The 17,986-nt window shown below is 51.8% G+C and overlaps 5 protein-coding genes across 10 annotated transcripts in view; 2 read left to right on the top strand and 3 right to left on the bottom strand.

Annotated features, from left to right (window-relative positions):
- The first annotated feature begins 299 nt into the window (after window positions 1-299).
- On the top strand, window positions 300-4,773 carry LOC117185895 (kinesin-like protein Klp61F). Its single transcript, XM_033387718.1, has 6 exons — window positions 300-634; window positions 694-994; window positions 1,107-2,439; window positions 2,522-3,732; window positions 3,792-4,028; window positions 4,087-4,773. Exons 1-6 carry the CDS (start codon window positions 546-548, stop codon window positions 4,108-4,110), a joined length of 3,195 nt encoding a protein of 1,064 aa, XP_033243609.1. The 5' UTR covers window positions 300-545; the 3' UTR covers window positions 4,111-4,773.
- LOC108153473 lies at window positions 4,323-11,210 on the bottom strand. Of its 3 annotated transcripts, none has more exons than XM_017283507.2 (6): window positions 11,174-11,210; window positions 10,245-10,504; window positions 9,939-10,185; window positions 6,604-6,730; window positions 5,099-6,519; window positions 4,323-5,034 (listed from the first exon to the last, which is right to left on the bottom strand). In XM_017283507.2, the coding sequence occupies exons 2-6, from the start codon at window positions 10,449-10,451 to the stop codon at window positions 4,826-4,828; spliced, it is 2,211 nt and encodes a 736-aa protein (XP_017138996.2). In that variant the 5' UTR covers window positions 10,452-10,504; window positions 11,174-11,210; the 3' UTR covers window positions 4,323-4,825. The 3 variants fall into 3 exon arrangements, with proteins under 3 accessions (XP_017138996.2, XP_017138994.2, XP_017138995.2); XM_017283505.2 differs by having other exon boundaries at window positions 10,963-11,201; XM_017283506.2 differs by having other exon boundaries at window positions 10,975-11,201.
- On the top strand, window positions 8,566-9,933 carry LOC108153472 (keratin, type I cytoskeletal 10). The gene has a single exon (XM_017283503.2). It carries the CDS (start codon window positions 8,655-8,657, stop codon window positions 9,762-9,764), a length of 1,110 nt encoding a protein of 369 aa, XP_017138992.2. The 5' UTR covers window positions 8,566-8,654; the 3' UTR covers window positions 9,765-9,933.
- A 988-nt stretch (window positions 11,211-12,198) lies between the features above and the next one.
- On the bottom strand, window positions 12,199-14,963 carry LOC108165393. Its single transcript, XM_017301431.2, has 6 exons — window positions 14,600-14,963; window positions 14,163-14,535; window positions 13,845-14,105; window positions 13,319-13,752; window positions 12,873-13,245; window positions 12,199-12,808 (listed from the first exon to the last, which is right to left on the bottom strand). Exons 1-6 carry the CDS (start codon window positions 14,902-14,904, stop codon window positions 12,551-12,553), a joined length of 2,004 nt encoding a protein of 667 aa, XP_017156920.1. The 5' UTR covers window positions 14,905-14,963; the 3' UTR covers window positions 12,199-12,550.
- A 730-nt stretch (window positions 14,964-15,693) lies between these two features.
- The window catches only part of LOC108152463, a 32,050-nt gene continuing 29,757 nt past the window's right edge, over window positions 15,694-17,986 (bottom strand). For 3 of the 4 annotated variants that reach the window (XM_033386527.1, XM_033386526.1, XM_033386528.1), the window contains exons 6-7: window positions 17,626-17,958; window positions 15,694-17,558 (exon numbers count right to left, since the gene is read on the bottom strand). In XM_033386527.1, coding sequence (XP_033242418.1) covers window positions 16,031-17,558; window positions 17,626-17,958 — 1,861 coding nt within the window. In that variant the 3' untranslated portion in view covers window positions 15,694-16,030. The remainder of the gene's footprint in view (window positions 17,559-17,625; window positions 17,959-17,986) is intronic. The other variant, XM_017281831.2, reaches the window with a different exon arrangement.

Here is a 17,986-nt window from a genome sequence, read left to right as displayed (position 1 = left end):
ATTTATCACTCAATCACTTTCAAACAATTTATCGTTGGCGCGCACCAATCGTATCCAGTCGATGGTATCAAACGACGTTTCTGGGGATTTGCTCTTTGACCGTTTGTTTTGTACACTATTTTATAAAGAATCCTATAAAAGTTTCTAAAATTATAATATCTTGTAGAAAATATATATATACATCAATCAGATAGAACTTGAGTTCGTCAGTATATTTACGGTATATTTTTAAAATTGGACGGTATATTTTAGTATATTTCTGAGGGTCGGACGGTATAATTTTACGAAAGTTGTCACACTGTTATGCGCATCATTTTGAATTGAACGGACGACGCGGCGTCAGTGCTACATCTTGCTGAGGAATTTCATTTGATTTTTAGGTCTTTCAAGGCTTTATTTAGCTGTCACAAAGTTGAAAAAAGTAAAAGTGTACATTTCCAAGTGCTGGAAACAAAAGTTTGACAAAAGCACACACACGCACACCATATTTTGGGTGGCATCATTTTTACGCGCTAAAAAGTAAATTTTGAGTTTTGTGCTGTAAAATGGACACATCGAACAACGTACGCCTGCAACTTCAGCAGCAGCAGGCACGCAAATCGAATCAAAACATTCAGGTCTATGTGCGCGTTAGGTGAGTGCCCTATCTACGGGTAGTAGATCGCCTAATAAGTACGATTTCCATCCCTGCAGGCCGCTGAATGCACGCGAGCGATGCATACGCTCCGCAGAGGTTGTGGATGTGCTCAATCCACGCGAGATCCTCACACGCCACACCCTCGACTCGAAGTTGACGAAGAAGTTTACGTTTGATCGGAGCTTCGGCCCCGAGTCCAAGCAATGCGATGTCTATGCGGTGGTGGTGTCGCCCCTGATCGAAGAGGTGCTTAGCGGCTACAATTGCACGGTGTTCGCGTACGGACAGACGGGTACTGGCAAGACGCACACGATGGTGGGGAATGAGACCGCGGAGTTGAAGTCCTCTTGGGAAGATGTGAGTAGGGGGGAACCAGTTTTCTAATTCCTAGAATCGGACGAGGGAGGCGGTTCAAACGTTAATTGCTGCTCTACCTGCCTTTTGTCTTTGGCTTTTTGCCCTTTTGTAGGACTCTGATGTGGGCATCATACCGCGTGCCTTGAGTCACCTTTTCGACGAACTCCGCATGATGGAAGTTGAGTTTACGATGCGCATCTCCTACCTGGAGCTGTACAACGAGGAGCTGTGCGACCTCCTCTCCACCGATGACTCCACAAAGATACGCATCTTCGACGACAGCACAAAGAAGGGTTCGGTGATCATCCAGGGCCTCGAGGAGATCACTGTCCAGAGCAAGGACGATGTCTACAAGCTCCTGGAGAAGGGCAAGGAGCGACGCAAGACCGCGACCACCCTGATGAACGCGCAGTCCTCGCGCAGCCACACCGTCTTCTCCATAGTGGTGCACATTCGTGAGAACGGCATCGATGGCGAGGATATGCTGAAGATCGGAAAACTCAATTTGGTGGATCTGGCGGGCAGCGAGAACGTCTCCAAGGCGGGCAACGAGAAGGGGATACGCGTGCGCGAGACGGTCAACATCAACCAGAGCCTCCTGACGCTGGGCCGTGTGATTACCGCTCTGGTGGATCGGGCCCCCCATGTCCCGTACCGCGAATCGAAGCTGACGCGCCTGCTGCAGGAGTCGCTGGGCGGCCGGACAAAGACCTCGATCATTGCCACCATCTCGCCAGGGCACAAGGACATTGACGAGACACTCAGCACGCTGGAGTACGCGCATCGGGCGAAGAATATCCAGAATAAGCCAGAAGTCAATCAGAAGCTAACCAAGAAAACGGTCCTCAAGGAGTACACCGAGGAGATTGACAAACTGAAGCGAGATCTCCTCGCAGCGCGAGACAAGAATGGCATCTATCTGGCGGAGGAGACCTACGGGGAGATGACCATGAAAATGGACTCGCAGAATCGAGAGCTCAACGAGAAGATGTTGCTGCTGAAGGCCCTCAAAGATGAGCTGCAGTCGAAGGAGAAGACCTTCAACGAGGTGAGCCTGAGTCTCGTGGAGAAGACCCAGGAGCTGAAGAAAACGGAGCAGCACCTAACCGACACCAAGGGGAGTCTACTGCTGACAAAGAAGGTCCTCACGAAGACCAAGCGCCGCTACAAGGAGAAGAAACAGCTGGTGGCCTCGCACATGAAAACGGAGGAGACGCTCACGACGCAGGCGCACAAAATCCTGGCCGTGGCAGATCTGGCCACCAATGAAACGGAGCAGCTTCATGGCACCATCGAACGGCGAAGGGACACCGATGAAAAGATACGCAGTGCCTGCGATCAGTTCAAGGATCGCATGCAGGACAATCTGGAGGTGATTGGCGGCAGCCTGAGTCTCTATTTGGAGCAGCAGGCGGCCTCCAAGCAGCATCTGAGCCATGAATTGGGTGAGCCACGACCAAAAGCTCTCTCTGTGCCAGTTTTCACCTTATTTCTGTTCTGTTCTGTTTCTGTTTTTGCATTGCCTAGAAAACTCCAATAGCGTGGTGCAACGCTTGACTGTGAATGCCAGCAAAAGCATCGAAATGCTCAAGGGGATCTGCAGCCAATCGCTGAAGGATCAGGAGCAGCTGCAGGCGAAGTTAGTGGCGGATATATCGGAGAACTGCGATGGGCATACGACAATGTTGGTCGAGGCGTTGCTGGATCAACTGCAGCAGCGGGAGAGGCAGTTGCGGGAGGATATCCATCTGCAGGTGCTGGAGCTGGAGGAGAACAACCACAGCCACAAGGCCATGCTGGAGTCCATGCAGCAGCGGTTCTCCAGCATCATTGCAAACAATGCCGAGTCGTTGGAGAAACATGTGACGGAGGTGCAGCGGCAGCTGGAGCTCCTCAGCGAACTGTCTCTGCCCGATGCGGAGAATCTGCAGCAGCTGCAGGCGGAGGTGGCCAACGAGCGGGCAATGGCCCACCAGGAGGAGGCCCTGATCGAGTCGCTGATGATGCAATTGGAGCAGTTCAAGGAGCTGAGGGCCAAGAACAGCCAGAGCATTTCCGAACGCCTCTTGCAAATGGAGGAGAATCGCCTGCAAAAGAGCAAAAAAGTGGAAAAGACGAAGGCCAGTGTGCAGGTCTACCAGAAAGAAGGATCCGCCGCCTCGCAGGCGGCCCAAGCAGAACTCTCCGCCCAAATGGCAAGCGGCATGCGGTGCGTGGACTTGGGCGTGGCCAAGTGCTCGATGCTGCAGGCCCACGTGACAAATCTCTGCCAGGAGTTCGTCAAACACACGGAATTGAATGTCGTGGCGTGTCGCAATAACCTTCAGAACGTGAAGGCCATGTGCCTAGACAATGGCAAGGAGCGGGAGACTCTCAAAGAGAAACAGCAAAAGGAACTGGAGAACGTATGCGAGGAGAGGCTGCAGCTGGAGAGAGAGGAACGCCAGCGGTTCATTGGACACTATACTGTTGCCGGCGACCTTGTGGAACAGCTACAGCAACAAACGACAGAACATGATACCTTGCAGCGCCAACAGCTGCAAAATTGCGAGCAGGACGTCGTCCGCTTCCAGCAGAACGAACTGAAGACCTATGCCCCTACGGGAACAACCCCCTCGAAGCGAGATTTCGTGTATCCACGTTCGCTGGTGGCCACCTCCCCCCATCAGGACATAGTGAGGCGTTACCGTCAAGAGCAGGATTGGTCGGATTTGGATACCACAGCCACCATAGATGAGGTAGAAAGCCAATGAAACCCCTCCTCAAAATTAGTTTCCTTAATCTTGTATCCTTTTAGTGCAGCGAGGGTGAGCAGGAGGACTCTCTGCACTCCGTTCAGGAGCTCTCCGAGACGGAGACCCTCATGAATTCAACGCCCATCGAGGGCACTGTGACTGGCATCAACATGAAACGCGGCTGCGGCACCACACGCAGCATGAACTCCAATGCTTTGAAGCCGCCAGTGTCTGGCTCGCTGTCCCGCTCCCTGACTCCCAGAAAATCATCGCCGCGTGGTTCTCCAGCCTTTAAGAGAGTAAGCAGTCATAGCTAATGATTGAGTAAATATAAATAATCCGAATACTCTTTTTCAGCACAACAAAGAGAACGTGTCCTGAATCGATCGGGGGATCGATGGCACACATATATCTCTATCTACATCTGCTACTTGCCCCAGTACTTCACTCACCTTTCATTCGCCGGCAATTCCCTGGAGATTCTTTTGTTTTTTTTCTTCTTCTGTATGCTGCAAAATTTAATAATTAAATAAACTTAATGCTAAGCAAACCCCTTGCCTTGGACCTTGGGCAGACCACTTTAAACTCGAATATTCGCTTAATAAGTTGTGTATATTTAAGGAAACGTCTTGACTGCGACCTTGAGAGTTCAACTTTGAGTTAATTTCTTGAGACTTCAATGCGAGTTTCAAGAACGAAGGGTTTGGCCGGACAGTTTAAGCGTAATGATATGTAGAATTGGGGAAACCCGTTCGGGGACGCACTTTAATCTGAATATTCGTGTGAAAGCTTATGTAAACTAAGAGAATCTACTTGTTGACGATATTTAGGGTTCCCTGTGAGTTGACTATTCCGTTGAGTGTAAACTGTAACCTTAAGGAAACTTCATTTACTTAATAATTTAAGCTCTAATCGAAGATGCAAGAGGTATATCCTATGAAGAGTGTACAAAATCCTATGAAAGGTGTTTAAGTTATCTGCATGAATCCACAGTAAATGTTTCGATTGAAACGCCTTTGAATGCGAATAAAAGAATCGTAAGAAGATGCATGCAGTTCTCTAGTGTTCAATACTATAGTTTTAAGAGTAAACCCCCCTAATCCTCATCGCGATCGTCCTCATCGTCATCTTTGAGGATGCCCAGACGACGTGCCACCTCCTTAACATTCGCTATGAACTCCTCCTGGACCAAATTGAAGCTCATGGCCAGGAGAGCAATGCCAAAGAGCAGATACAACGAGCAATAGGCAATGGACTGCTCCGACTCATCCTTGACGCCCTTGGCAGGCACAAAGTCGCCAAATCCTAGAGAGAAACATGAACAGAATCAGCACAAAAGATTTCTGAAAGTACCTCTGGAATATCCTACCGATTGTCGTCAGCGTGATGAAGCAGAAGTAGGCCGAGTCCAGAAAGGACCAGTTCTCCCAGTAGGCAAACAGGGCGGCGCCCCCCAGGATGTAGCTGACGACCAGGAAGACGCACAGCCAGATGGGCACAGGACGGTCCTTGGGCAGGAGATCGCCATAGTCCCCAAAGTCCTCCCCATACATGGAGTCGTCTTCGTCGTATTCGTAGCTGGGACGACGTCGGATCTGCCGCTGGACAGGGAAACCCATGGGCGACATGATACGCGGCGAGGGAGGCAGACGCTCGGCCCGCTCCCTCCGACGATGATTCCGGCGCGGCTCGCGACTCCTGGACTTGCTATGGACGGGGGGATAGTCCTCGTAGTGGCCGCCGTCGCACAGGGACACCTCATCGAAGCTCTCCTCCACATAATCCTCGTAGCTGCGCGGAGAGCGTCCTCGTCGGTCCCTGCGATGATCCCTGGAGGACCCCTGTGGCGGAGCATCGTAGTCGGGGAGCTCCAAGTGGTTGCCATAGCGTGTGGATTGACGTCCCAGGCTGCCAGCGCGACGACCTGCGTTCCGAGGAGGCTGCGGAGAACGCTCCCTCTCGCGATCCCTCTGTCGTTGTCGCTGGTGTGCGGATCGGGGCATTGATTGACTCCGTGGCGCTGCATTCCTGGTAGTCCGCTGGTGGCCAGATCCTCCTCCGAAGTCATCCAGGGCGTATCGGTTGGGTATAATCGGAGTCTTGCGCACCACATCCTCGTCCACATCTTCGTAGTGCTGCGAGGAGACGTGCCGCGGGTCCACGGACTTGGCCCGGGCCCCGCGTCCTGGGGCAGAGTGCAGGCGGTGCAGCTCCCGCGAGGCCTTGGACTCCTGATGCTGGGGCGAGCGGACAGAACGGACACTGGCGGCCCTCTTTGCCGGCGGCTGCAGGTCACTGAAATCCTCCATGGATCCCGCATCAAAATCGTGCCGATAGCGCTCCCGCTCCACCGTATGCCGATCCCGCATGCGATCTCTCTGCCTCTGGCGGCTGCTGTAGCGATTGCCGCGATTCAGAGTCTGCGTCTGCATCTCGTACTCATCCCCGTAGATGTTGTGCCGCTGCTGGCGAGGCTGTGCCGCAATCTGCTGCTGGCGGCGATTGCGTCCTCCACTGCTGCGGTGGCCAAACTCCCTATCATCGTAGCCGCCGCCGACGCCCCGCCCCATGGTGCGCAGCTCCGGATCGGAATGGGCATGCCCCATGGAGGGACCGAACCCGGAGTCATTGCCCGATCGCTGTGTCATCTTCATGGATCGCCGGAACGAGGGTGGCGGCTGGGAGCGGGCATACCGCTGTCCCCTCACCGACCGCTGCCTGGAGCGGGCATTCCTCGGCCGCTTGGCCGTCCGCGTGCACACATAGCAGCAGATGCGCCAGTAGAGAAAACTATGAAAGAGAGAAGTGGTGTGGAGTGGAGTCATTAGCGGCGGAGTCACGCAGCTGTGGAGATGTCAGCGCGCAGAGGCTCACCGGAATGACGTGGCCATCACATCTCCAATGTTGGACAGGCAGATGAGCATCAGCGGGATGCCGACGATGGCATAGAAAATCGTTGTCACCTTGCCCCAGTCGGTGCGCGGTGATATGTGGCCATAGCCTGTGAGAAAAGAGTACAGAAAAAAGCATGTATTAGATGATACTCGTACTTAAACATGGAAACCGATTCCGAACGGGGAGTGTCTTTTGTTTGTGCGTCTTGCCCGTGTCTTACCTTCAACTCTTTCGAACACCAAAAGTTCTTGAAATGCTAATGAGGTCTCTCGGGTCTAATCTCAGGGTGTACTTGTCGCTCCCCAAAAAACACCAACACCATTACCGCAAATGGCATTTCAAGTCTGCCGCCGCTTTTGGCATTTACGGAAATGCGATTATCTCTATAGAATTCTACGGCTACGACTACCACTGCGACTATCTGGTATGCTTAACAGGAACTGGAATGGGAATGGGAATGGGCGTGTGGGTCAGTAAACCCCAGAGTTTAAATCTGGCCATAAAGCCGAAACAGCAAAAATCCATATCGGGAAATTGTGCAAAAAGCACAAATACAAAAAAACCAAATAAAAAGCAAATAAAACCCAAAAATTCCCATCATTAAATTCTAAACAACGAACTACACTCGAAGAAAAATATGCGTGCAGCAGCTTTTAAGTTTGTAAATAAAAGATACTCCAACTAAACTTTTTTTTTTTTTTAATATTATCTTATATAACTAAGGATTCTTTTGCTAAGATCTTATAGATGTAATTGGAAAACTATTGATGAACTATTTCTGGAGAGATGATTTGTGTACAAATCCCATAAAAAGACTTAAAAGGTGGTACTGTAAAGACTTCCTGTTAAGGATCTATCTAATCTCTATTTACTTATCATATATCATATTATAGCAGCTAAAAGCTTAAGCTCAATTCATAATTTCCAAAGTATCTACCATTCCTGCAGAACCCTTGTCCGATGGTACCACTATATCTTCTAGAGAGCTTCTAAGAAAGAGGTTTTTTTCGCCAGTGTAAACTCTCATCACGATCGGTCGTTTGGTCGGTCAGTCGCGTTTGACCTTGCCGTTTTTTTGACTTCAGTCGTAATTCCACTTTTGATTTCATTTGACACGCTCCACACTCCACCCTGTGCCCTGCGCACCTGCCCCAATGGAATGGGGAATGGAACCCCGTTTTTAGAGGTCATTCACGTGTGCAACAAACTGTGGCGGCTACAGTCAGAGATGATTTTTTGACCTATGACTTTTGTGATCATGGGACCAGCGGGGGTGCCATCTCTGCTATCTGTGATCAAGGCAGCAGGGGGCGGGGGTTGCCCTGATCTGCTCCACGGTAATGAGAGGAGAGGAGCCTTGGGAGGCTCTTTTGGGAGCATGCCGAGTCATTTTGGTTTCCAGGAAAACTTTGTTTTTTGGATGAAAAGCCAATTGATGCCGTGACATCAATTAATGTGAGCAATTGCCAAATGATTGACGATCGTTCGGTTGCGATTGATGTGATTTCAACGTGATCAATGGACATAATCGGCTGTCCGATTGCAGCAGTTCCTGGGCGTTCCTCCGGCCAGGCCGTCGATCGTGCCACGCTTCTCTGCGGTTTCGCTTCAGGTGAATCAACGATCCATACCATACCATACCGATACGAAGCGATACCAATACGAGACGATACCAAAAAGATCTGTGCGGCGGCAGTGTCTGGCACGACGAGCGTCTGTGTCTGCTGCTGCTCCAATGTTTGCGTTGATTCATTGGCTTCGTACCCACCTGCTGCCTGTCTGGCTGCCTGTCGGATGGCGGTGCCCTCGCCGGTTGACTGGGTTTTTGTGCGTCGTCACCATCGGGCGAGCCATCGTCCCATGTTCCCATCAGCGGTGGTTGTGGTGGTGTTGTGGCTCGTTCTCTGGCTATTTGTTATATAAGTAGCATGCGTCGGTGGCATAACCGAATCATTCTGTTGGGGCATCTCGTGGCGAACAAGCCGCAAAATACGGTTCAGAAAAACAAAAGAGAGAACAAATCGAAAACCATGCGAAGTGATTGCTTAATTTTGGCTGTGGGCCTGGTGCTGCTGGTGGGATCTGTGGCCGGAAAATCGTCATCGCTGTCCGATGGAGACCGGGACCAGTGGGTGTGGCGCTCCTACAACCGACAGCAGCGATCCTTTCGCGACGGCGGAGGCGACATCGGCAGGAGTAGAAGCGCCGCCATAAGGAATTCGTACGACAACAAGCTGAGACGAGAGCCCACCACGCGCAGACCGTTGCCTGGAGAGCCCGAGAACGATGAGATCGAGGACTATGCGGATGCGGTGGATCCCAACCGGGCATCCCAGGACACCACTACTCCCAATGTGGGCACGCGGCAGTACAATCCTTACGGGGGACAGCCGAAAGCGGGACAATTTGGCGGATCGGGACTCTCTGGAGGATATGGCGGCAGTCCGGGAGTTCTTGTTGGACCGGGAGGACCCACTGGAATCATTGGACGGCAGCCCTTGTATCCGTCTCCCTACCAGCCGGGCTATGGGGGATTCAACGGAGCCCAGAACGGCATTGGAGGATATCCGGGCGGAATCTATGGCGGAGCATCGGGAGCAGGTCTCCAGGGCTATCCAGGAGCCTCTGGAGCGGGCTATCCAGGAGGCAGTCTAGGAGGAGCCTTTGGCGGCTATCCCAGCAACGGCCTGGGCGTCGGGCAGTTCTCTGGCGTGGGACAGCAATTCCCAAGCGGCGGACAGTTCTCTGGCGTTGCACAGCAGTTCCCTGGCGCTAGCCAATTCCCTGGCGTTAGCCAATTCCCTGGCTCGGGCGGACAGTATCCCTTCGGGGGATCCTACCCAGGAGGAGATTTCAACGGCAATCAGTTTGCAGGACAGTTCCCGGGCAACGGGGGACAGCAGTATCCCTCGAATCAGTTTGGCGGCGGCGGACCGCAGTACACCGAGGGCTATGGTCTGGCCGGAGGACTGGGTCTCGGACAGCTGGGCATCGGAGGGGCAGGAGGAGGTCCCTATGGAGGCGGAAACTTTGGCTTTGATGAAAAGTCCTCCCCTCCGGTGGTGGCCGAAGGCAAGAGCGCCAAGAGTGTGGTTGCGGCGCCCAGGAACGTGAACGATAAGCTAAGCAAGAAGATCTAGGATCCAGGACCCACGATCCAGGATCAGGAGATCCCTTAGACGTACTCCCACCCCGCCCGTCAGTTGTAAATAGAACACCACTATCCCTACTATTTTTTTTGCTTAGTTATAGTTCCTAGACCTAGAAACGAGTCGAATCGAATAAATCATTATAGCGAAGAGCCCGAGACCCACCTATCGTTGTGATCACAATGATCGAGTAGAAGAGGGAGCCGGCAAAGGTCCATTGCGACTTGCGCAGATCCTCGTCCCCGTCCCAGCCATCCGCCTTGATGGCCGTGAGGATCTGCTTCTCGAAATTGGCCAGATGTTTGCTCACATTCGCCATCCAGTCGCTTTCCCTCAAGACCAGGGCATCGTCCGACAAGAGCCAAATGTTCTCCGTGAGATTGAAGCGAAGGTTCTGAATGTCGCGCTTGACCTGAAGGAAGGAGGGATTAGATATCAGGGGACACAAGATGTTGTATAGAATGGCTGTACCTCCAGTTCATGTGGTCGCTCCAAGTGCTGGAAGAGATACGCGCCTCCGACGCAGTAGGAGACCACCAGGAGGACGAGCAGGACATGCGACACAATGCAGGTGATGATCTTCCATGAGAAACAGATGGCCGCCACACAGCGTCCGCGTTCGGGTTTTGCCGGCTCCACCATGTGCGCCGGCAGAGATTGGGCCCGTCTACCCGACATGGCTACGCGATTGGACCGCTTGGACCCTCCTCTTGGCCTAATTTATCGCTTGGCTGATCATAAATTATGCGTGGAAAAGAAACGAAAACGAAATCGAGAAAGAAAACCAAATTAAGGACAAGAAACAGACGGAGACGCTCGATTATTTGTCTAAATAAATATTTATTTATGTGGGTTGTTGGGTCTGTTGGCTCTGTTGGGGGGCAAGGCCGAAGATGAGCGGAAAGAGAGAGACAGAGAGAGATATAGCGAGAGAGGCTGAGGCTGAGGCAGAGGCAGAGGCATGGAGCGGAGAGGCGACTCCATGGAAAACTATTTTCGTACGCCGGGAGGGGGCATCCAAATAACGCGGACACACGCCTCAAGAGAACTACTCTTTCGAGTGGTTCTTTCTCGCTGCCTACACTCGTACGACGGGGAGACTACATAACATTTCCGTGCAATTATGAAGTTCGATTGAATGGAGAATGGGTGTGGATATGGATATAAGTGCTGCCCTAATGATGATTACCAAAACACGTACACGTACGCACGGGGTAACCCGAGTATGAGTATTTGCAATCTCAATCGCAATGGGAAAATCTGTTTAGTTTTTCAATTTTCCTTTGCATGCTGTGTTTCCACCACCCTCTCCTTCCAACAACAACAGAAAATCAAAATCAAAACCAAAAAAACAAAAACAAAACACTGCCTGACGACGAATCCGCGCGCAAAGAACCGACCCGGTGATCCGTGAACCGATCCGTACGACTCTCCAACGTTTACTGAGGAGCCCACTGGCTGGCGGATGGATCTCAGATCTTGATCTCTCGATATACGGTTTTATTTTTGGTCTTACTCGAAGCTCTCTTTTGTTTTGTTTTTCTTTTTTTGGAAAATCTTGTTCTGTTTTGTTTGGTTTACTCATGTGGATCCACCGACTGATGGGTGGATCGGCGCATCAGGTGGACCGTTGGATCAGGTGGAATTCGGGCGGGCTTTTTTTGGCGGGGTCTTCCGAAATCACTTTTCAAAGGGCAGACGATCGGGCGTGTTCAATTTCGCTGAATTTCGCGGGAGTACCCGGTACTCAGTCAGTATACGGAAAAGGGACTAAGGGATATCTTTCCGCGATCTCTCTCAATTGTTCTAGCACTTGTCATGAAAGATGGTAAAACCTAGATATAGATAGATAGAGATATATTCTAATGTTAATTGCTACACTCCGTTTATCGACTTTCCACCTATTTCTCTATATTATTCGAATTTTAGAATATTTTACATGTCCCCATCTGTCTCGCTCTCTCTCTTTCACTCCTCACACCAACACCAGCCAATCTATCGTGAACCCCGCCTTCAGAGCGGGCACACTTCACGATTAAGAGTGGGAGAGAGAGAGAAAGAGAGAGAGAGAAAAAGAGAACGAGACTGACTAGGCGCGTGGAAGGGGTAGTCTAGCCACTCTAAATGGGTTTCTTCATTCTGGCTATAATAATGATCCGTTCTATATCCAGTTGCCAGTCTGATAGAATCCACAGCCGCCACAAATACTCCTCGAGTATCTCTGATGGAAAAGTATGAGACATATTGAAACATCCACCTACAAGGGAACTCTTCTCTGGTGGCCTTCCTTGACTTTGGGCTTCTTCTAGTTCAAGGAAAAGGCACACATGTGACTATGACCATTAATGCCCAAAAATATCTGCAATGCGAACTACGCTAACTGGTCGTTGATTCCCCACCAGAGAAATAATAAGAAAATCGTGAATCGTGAAACTCTATAAACGCATATTCTGTACTTCATTTTAACACATTTTCGTATATAAATTCTCACACGAATAAAGTAAAAAATACTTTAATTTAATCATTATAATTTCTGCATTTAAATTAGTGAATTTCCCATCTTTTTCATTGCAGATTGCCACACCTGTTCCTGGGCTTTGTGCTTTGTTGAACTTTGGTGAGTACTTTGTTTCATTTCGTACATTGCTTATCTACTAAAACCGTTTATGGCCAATCGACTGCTTCAGTTCGTGCTACATCATCGTTACTTATGATAAGAGTGGACTGCAGTTTGTGTGGCTATATTTAGGCGCCCAGTCGGAGGGGGTGTATGGGCCTCAGTCAACATTCAGTTGCCTGAACGAGCCCTGCAGCCCGAAGAGGCTCTCGAAATCGACGGCTTTGCCCAGCCGCAGGCTCTCGTCGGTGCCGTAGTTGTTCTCCTCCTCCCAGAAGCCTCTGTACGCGAGAATGCGCTGCTCCCATTCGGCGATGATCTCCGGAATGGAACCGTTCTCCCCTCCGTACTCGACGGGTAGATACTTCTTGGGCACTTGCTCGTAGAGGGCCTCCCACTTGCTTCCGTGGACATAGAGCTAAAGAAAGAGGTTGATATCGATTAAATATCGATTGGGTTTCGATTGTAGATCAGAGACTTACGCGTCCCTGCTGTTTCTTGGACAGCATGGGCTTGACCATATTGAAGATGGTCTCAAAGCCCCCGGGAGTGTTGATGAAGTGCACGCCTTGGGGTCGCAGTGGCAGTGCCTCCTCCTGGAAGACGGTCATCTTCTTGGCAAATGCCGGTGTCATGTGCAGGAAGTGTGCCGTGGTGACATTGGCCAGATCCAGTATGGAGACCATGCCGTTGACAATGGCCACATCGTCCTCGTTCAGCATGATCTGTTGCATGAGTCCCGCCGCGTGATTCACCTCCTGAAAGGTGTACTTGCTCGGATCGTACACGGCCTGTCGCAGGAGCGCTATGCGTGGACCATTGTCGTTCAGGGGACGCGGCAACAGAATAATGGCTCTTTAGAGGGAGATCCGAGATCGATGAGTACTTTGGGACTGGCAGGGGCTTCAGCCTCCCTCCCGGAACTCACCCCAATCGAAAGATCTCCAACATCTTGTCCACATCCACATTGTGGGCCGCATAGAAATCCGGGTATTTGGTGCGCAGCGTATAGAACCGATCGATCTTGGACTTGGTTCGCTCCAGGCTGTACTTGCAGCCGCGGAGGAAATTCACCAGCGTCTGATCGTCCGTGCGGGCCTTAAGGTGGGGCTGCTGGCGGATCCACTCCCTCAGGGCGGCAATGTCATCCTCAATCTTCTCGGGAATCTCGTTCAGCTTCTCCACGGCATTCTTCTGCAGCTCGGGGCTCAGCGGACGGATGGCAGGCGGCATCTTGTGGAGCGCACGGTTCGATTGATCGGCGAACGAACGTCGAGTGGCGACCCCGGCCTTTGTGTGCCTCAAAATGGTAATCGATAAGCTATCGTGGATGGATTGAAAGAGTCGATTCGAGTCGAGTCGCTAAGAAAGAGTGTAGCAGCGCTTATCAGAAAGCATTTATTATTGGTTTATGGGGCAGATAGTACTACTCCTACGGCGAGGGGTTGGCCTCAGTCGATGGCCAGCAGGCGGAAGGAGCCATCCACACCGAAGTGACTCTCGTGGCTGTTGCCAGGTAGCCGTTGCTCCTCCCTCAGCTGCTCGTTGATGCCAAAGATCTGCGTGCCCTCGAAGTAGCTACGATAGCTTCCCAGCTTGGATTCCATTTCCTCTGTCAAGTCCTGAATAGAGCCCTTGGTTCCGCCATATTCGACTGGTAAATACTCCCGAGAGACGCGCTCAAAGATCGCCTCTGGATCAGCGCTAACAGATACCTTGAAAATACAACAAATAAGAGGAAAACGAATCCGTGATTAAAGTCTGGGACTCACCCTCTCTCTGATCTTTCCGGGAAACCAGGAGAGCAGCGATTTGAAGCCCGTTTCGAAGGCCCTCGGGACATTGATGAAGTGAATGCCCTTCTGCCGCGTGGGCATCGCCTCGTCGGCGTAGGCTGAGAATTTGCTCAGGAGCTGCGGCTGGAGGGCAAACAGATTTGCAGCCGTGACTCCCGTCATGTCCATGATCTCCATATAGCCACTGACAGTGGCATTATCGTCCTCGAGCATCATGATCTCCCCGAACATGGAGCCCACGCGAATAATGTCCTGGAACTTGAATTTCTGGGTGTCGTAGGAGCCCACCCGAATGATTGTGATGGCAGGACCAGTGTCCTCTTTGTCCAGGGGAATGCGCAAGATCACACTGCAAAGAGAAGGAGATCTGTAGGAGAACCTTGTTTTGAAGAGGTTTCTTTAGAGCGGTTTACCCCATTCGAATGATCTCTAGCACCTGCGGATCATCCACCAGTCGATGTTCATTGAAGACCTCCGGTATCACCGCCTGCAAAGTGTAGAACCGATCGATCTTCTGCTTGGCCTTCTCCAAACTGAACTTTGATCCTCGCAGAAAACTCAGCAGGAACTGATCCTCCATGCAGGCAGAGAGATGCGGCTGCTTCTGCAACCAGATCCTCAATGAGGATATGTCCGACTCCACGCGATCGGGGACCTCATTGAGCTCCTCGATGGCAATCTTTTGCAGGCCCGCTGGCAAGGGTCGAAGGAATGTCATGCTGACTATCGCGCTATCGATTGCAGACTGCCCAAAAACTGTGCCAAAACAAAAATGACTGATTTCGGTAATGCACTTGCAAGAGCTCCACGAATACACTCGAAATATATGTTTATTCAAAGCTAAGGCCGATAAGATCGGACTAATCTAGCGATTAGCAGCGGTCTGGCTAAGTTTTTTGCTCTGACTTCTAAGGCCTGAAAGGAAGGTACATTTAATATGGACCTCTGGAGAGCACGGCGGTTCCCATAAACGAATGGCACTTCATGACAATTTAGAGGCATAGCTCTGGCCCATCATACAATATGAGGAGGGTACTGTGTTCCCATAAACGAATGGCACTTGATAGAATTTCATGTAGCTTCAGCTTTAGCCTGTCCTCAGATGAGGAACAAGTTTTATTTGCATGCACATTACTCTTCCCTGAATATATACCATTTTACAGGTATACATCTTGAGTTTTCCGCAACTTTTGTTGCGTCCCTGAAATGGGAAAAAATTCAATATTCTGCAGCAGCATTTCAATCCAGAAAAGGAGAACAGAAAAGTTCCAATTAATCCATATTTCCAGGCGTACCCGAAGTTTTTTAGACTCTTTAATTTCTTATCACCATAAACCCTTCATAAAATACTATCTGTATCTGAAAGATAACCCCACAGACAGTGCTTCCTTCCAAAGATAACGTATCGATATCGGTACGAGTACGAGTACGAGTACGAGTATGTATGTATGTATATATATATATATATTTTATTTGTAGCAAAAGAAACATAAAAGAAGTAAAAGTACGCTGCGTTTCACAAAAAAAAATACCTACGCTACTTATTGGCTATGAACCCGCGGTTGAAGCTGCCACCGTAACTACAATTGATCATGAGATATGTATGTATGCGATAAAAAAAAAATATATATATATATGTATATATAGTTAAATATATGTCTATGTGTACGATAGATATACGTTTGTATGAATAGTTCTATAAATACGATCCGTTCTGTTCTGTTCTGATCCGATCTGATGGGTGTTTCTGTCGTAGCCTAAGAGTGTGGCTTGCTATTGCACAGGAGCAGGAATCATGAAGAGAATAGGATCGAGATTCATTCGAGAGGGGATCTTAGGGAGGATCAGTAGAGGCCACATGGAAGATCCGTCACCTTGGACATCGATCCCTGGGTGTAGGAGCGCGTGCGCGACGCGGGACTCTGTCCGGGCATCGTCACTCCCACCGGTGGCTCCTGGTGCATCCTCATGGCCGGATTGCTGCTGAAGTAGATCTGCTGGTTGCTGCGCGACTTCTCCCTGCCGATGATGGCCGCCTCGTTGAGAGCCTCGTGGGCGCCGCCGCTGGAGGAGGAGGCAAAGGCCGCCTCCAGGCGCTCCACATTCTTGGTGACGCGACGGGCCTGCAGGGCGGCCGTGATGTCGGGCTTCGGGTACCGCTGCGGCGTGTTCATTCCCGTCATGAAGAAGACGCCGTTGAACTGCTGGGCCGGTGGGGCAGGCGGGGCCGGTGCTGGTGGCTTCATCTTGTGGGGCACTACCTGTACCTGTACCTGCAGCTGGGGTCCATCCTGGGCGCTCTTTCGCAGGGCCTGCATCGTGGGGTCGTGCTCGTCGTGCCGTGCATTCATAATGACGTCGAGGAGCTCCCGATTGGTGCTGGCATTGTAGGCCGTGGCGGCGGCATTGGCCTCCGGCATATCGGGGGATGGGGAGTCCATGGCGTAGCTCGACGGATGATCCGTCTCGGGGGCATCGTAGTCGGCCTCATCGAAGAAGGTCTGCATGGCGGCCAGTCGTTCGGCAGCCGCTGGATCCCCCGGATGATGCAACAGCATCCCGTAGTCGGAGCCACCCTCCTGCTCGGAGCAGTCGGTGCGGGGCACGAGATGCGCCAGGGAGCGGGATTTCCTCGGAGGCTGCGGCACAATGTTCACCGGGACAATGTCCTGCTCCACGGGAGGACGATGCCGTGACGGGTGGCTGCTGCCGATCTGCTTCTCCGCCTCGCTGACGATGTTGTCCAGCTCCTCGATGACGTCCTCAATGGTGGCCGCATCGTCCTCGTCCTCGTCCACGGGGATCTTCAGCGACTTGTGATGCTGATTCTTCGCTGCCTTCGAGGGCAGCACCAGGATGGGCACTGGACTGAGAGATGCCCCCGTCTCGGAGCTACTGATGCCCTCGTCCTCGTGCTCCGAACAGCTCTGCTTCGTGGTCTTTCCCGGGGGCGGCACCTGTCGTGGCAGTGCCACCGGCTGGTGCGACTCCACCGGCTTGAAGTTGGACTCCTGCTGCGCCCCCTGCAGGCGGAAGATCTCCCTCTGGAGCTCTGCGCATCGCTCCTGCAGACGCCGCTCCATGGACGTGAGAACGGCCTTCTCCTCGTGAAGGATCTGCACGCGACGCTCGAGGATCACCATTTGGCTGCGGGTGCGATCCGCATCGCGGGCCTGGGCCATCATCTTGTCGACGTCGATGTGGAGCTCGTTGAAGCGCTTCACCTCCGCCCGCAGGCTGTCCAGCCAGGGCGAGGAGGAGGAGATGGTCCGCGCCAGAGTGCTGGGATCGAGACCCGCCTGGAAGAGCTCCGCCTGGATGTAGAGACGCTGCTGAATGCTCACCGCACTCTCGATGAATGTGTTGAGGAATCTGCCGAGAGGGGGGATTAGGGACACTTGGAGACCTTCATCTTCAGGTATTTGATGGCTTTACTCACTTGACACCTGCACACTGGAGCTCCCCGGATCCCCCGCCGCTGTTGAGGATCCCCACCAGCAGGCGGAAGCGCACGGGTTCACTGCATCGCAATCGAAGCGTGGACATGGCCTCCGAGACGGCTGTGTGTCCCGCGGAGGCGATCTTCTGGCTGCCACTCCCACTGCCAAAGGGCTGGCGGTCGCAGGCGGAGGCCAGCAGCTGCAACGCGAGGATCCGCGCACGAATGCCCTGCCCCGTAGCCGAGGAAGCAAGCGGCATGAGGCCCACAGGCGTGTTTCCTAAACGGGCTATGGCATCCAGCGATCGAGAGCAGCAGATGCTCAGGCATTGGCTGTAAATGGAGAGCGATTAAGGATTAC

This window comes from Drosophila miranda, chromosome XR (assembly GCF_003369915.1).
Source record: "Drosophila miranda strain MSH22 chromosome XR, D.miranda_PacBio2.1, whole genome shotgun sequence".
Lineage (NCBI taxonomy): Eukaryota > Metazoa > Arthropoda > Insecta > Diptera > Drosophilidae > Drosophila > Drosophila miranda.
Note: the sequence above shows the minus strand (reverse complement) of the source record. Positions and strands in the feature narration are given on the sequence as shown.

Bases quoted from the DNA above. Each gene is read 5' to 3' on its own strand.
- LOC117185895 (XM_033387718.1), top strand. From the start codon at position 546: ATGGACACATCGAACAACGTACGCCTGCAACTTCAGCAGCAGCAGGCA. The intron at 635-693 runs GTGAGTGCCCTA...CCATCCCTGCAG, and splicing joins CAGGTCTATGTGCGCGTTAG to GCCGCTGAATGCACGCGAGC. The intron at 3,733-3,791 runs GTAGAAAGCCAA...GTATCCTTTTAG, and splicing joins CCACAGCCACCATAGATGAG to TGCAGCGAGGGTGAGCAGGA.
- LOC108153472 (XM_017283503.2), top strand. From the start codon at position 8,655: ATGCGAAGTGATTGCTTAATTTTGGCTGTGGGCCTGGTGCTGCTGGTG.
- LOC108153473 (XM_017283507.2), bottom strand. From the start codon at position 10,451: ATGTCGGGTAGACGGGCCCAATCTCTGCCGGCGCACATGGTGGAGCCG. The intron at 6,731-9,938 runs GTGGGTCTCGGG...CTTTTCTCACAG, and splicing joins CATTGTGATCACAACGATAG to GCTATGGCCACATATCACCG. The intron at 5,035-5,098 runs GTAGGATATTCC...GTTTCTCTCTAG, and splicing joins CATCACGCTGACGACAATCG to GATTTGGCGACTTTGTGCCT.
- LOC108165393 (XM_017301431.2), bottom strand. From the start codon at position 14,904: ATGACATTCCTTCGACCCTTGCCAGCGGGCCTGCAAAAGATTGCCATC. The intron at 14,106-14,162 runs GTGAGTCCCAGA...TGTATTTTCAAG, and splicing joins CCGGAAAGATCAGAGAGAGG to GTATCTGTTAGCGCTGATCC. The intron at 13,753-13,844 runs TGAGGCCAACCC...ACTCTTTCTTAG, and splicing joins TCCGCCTGCTGGCCATCGAC to CGACTCGACTCGAATCGACT.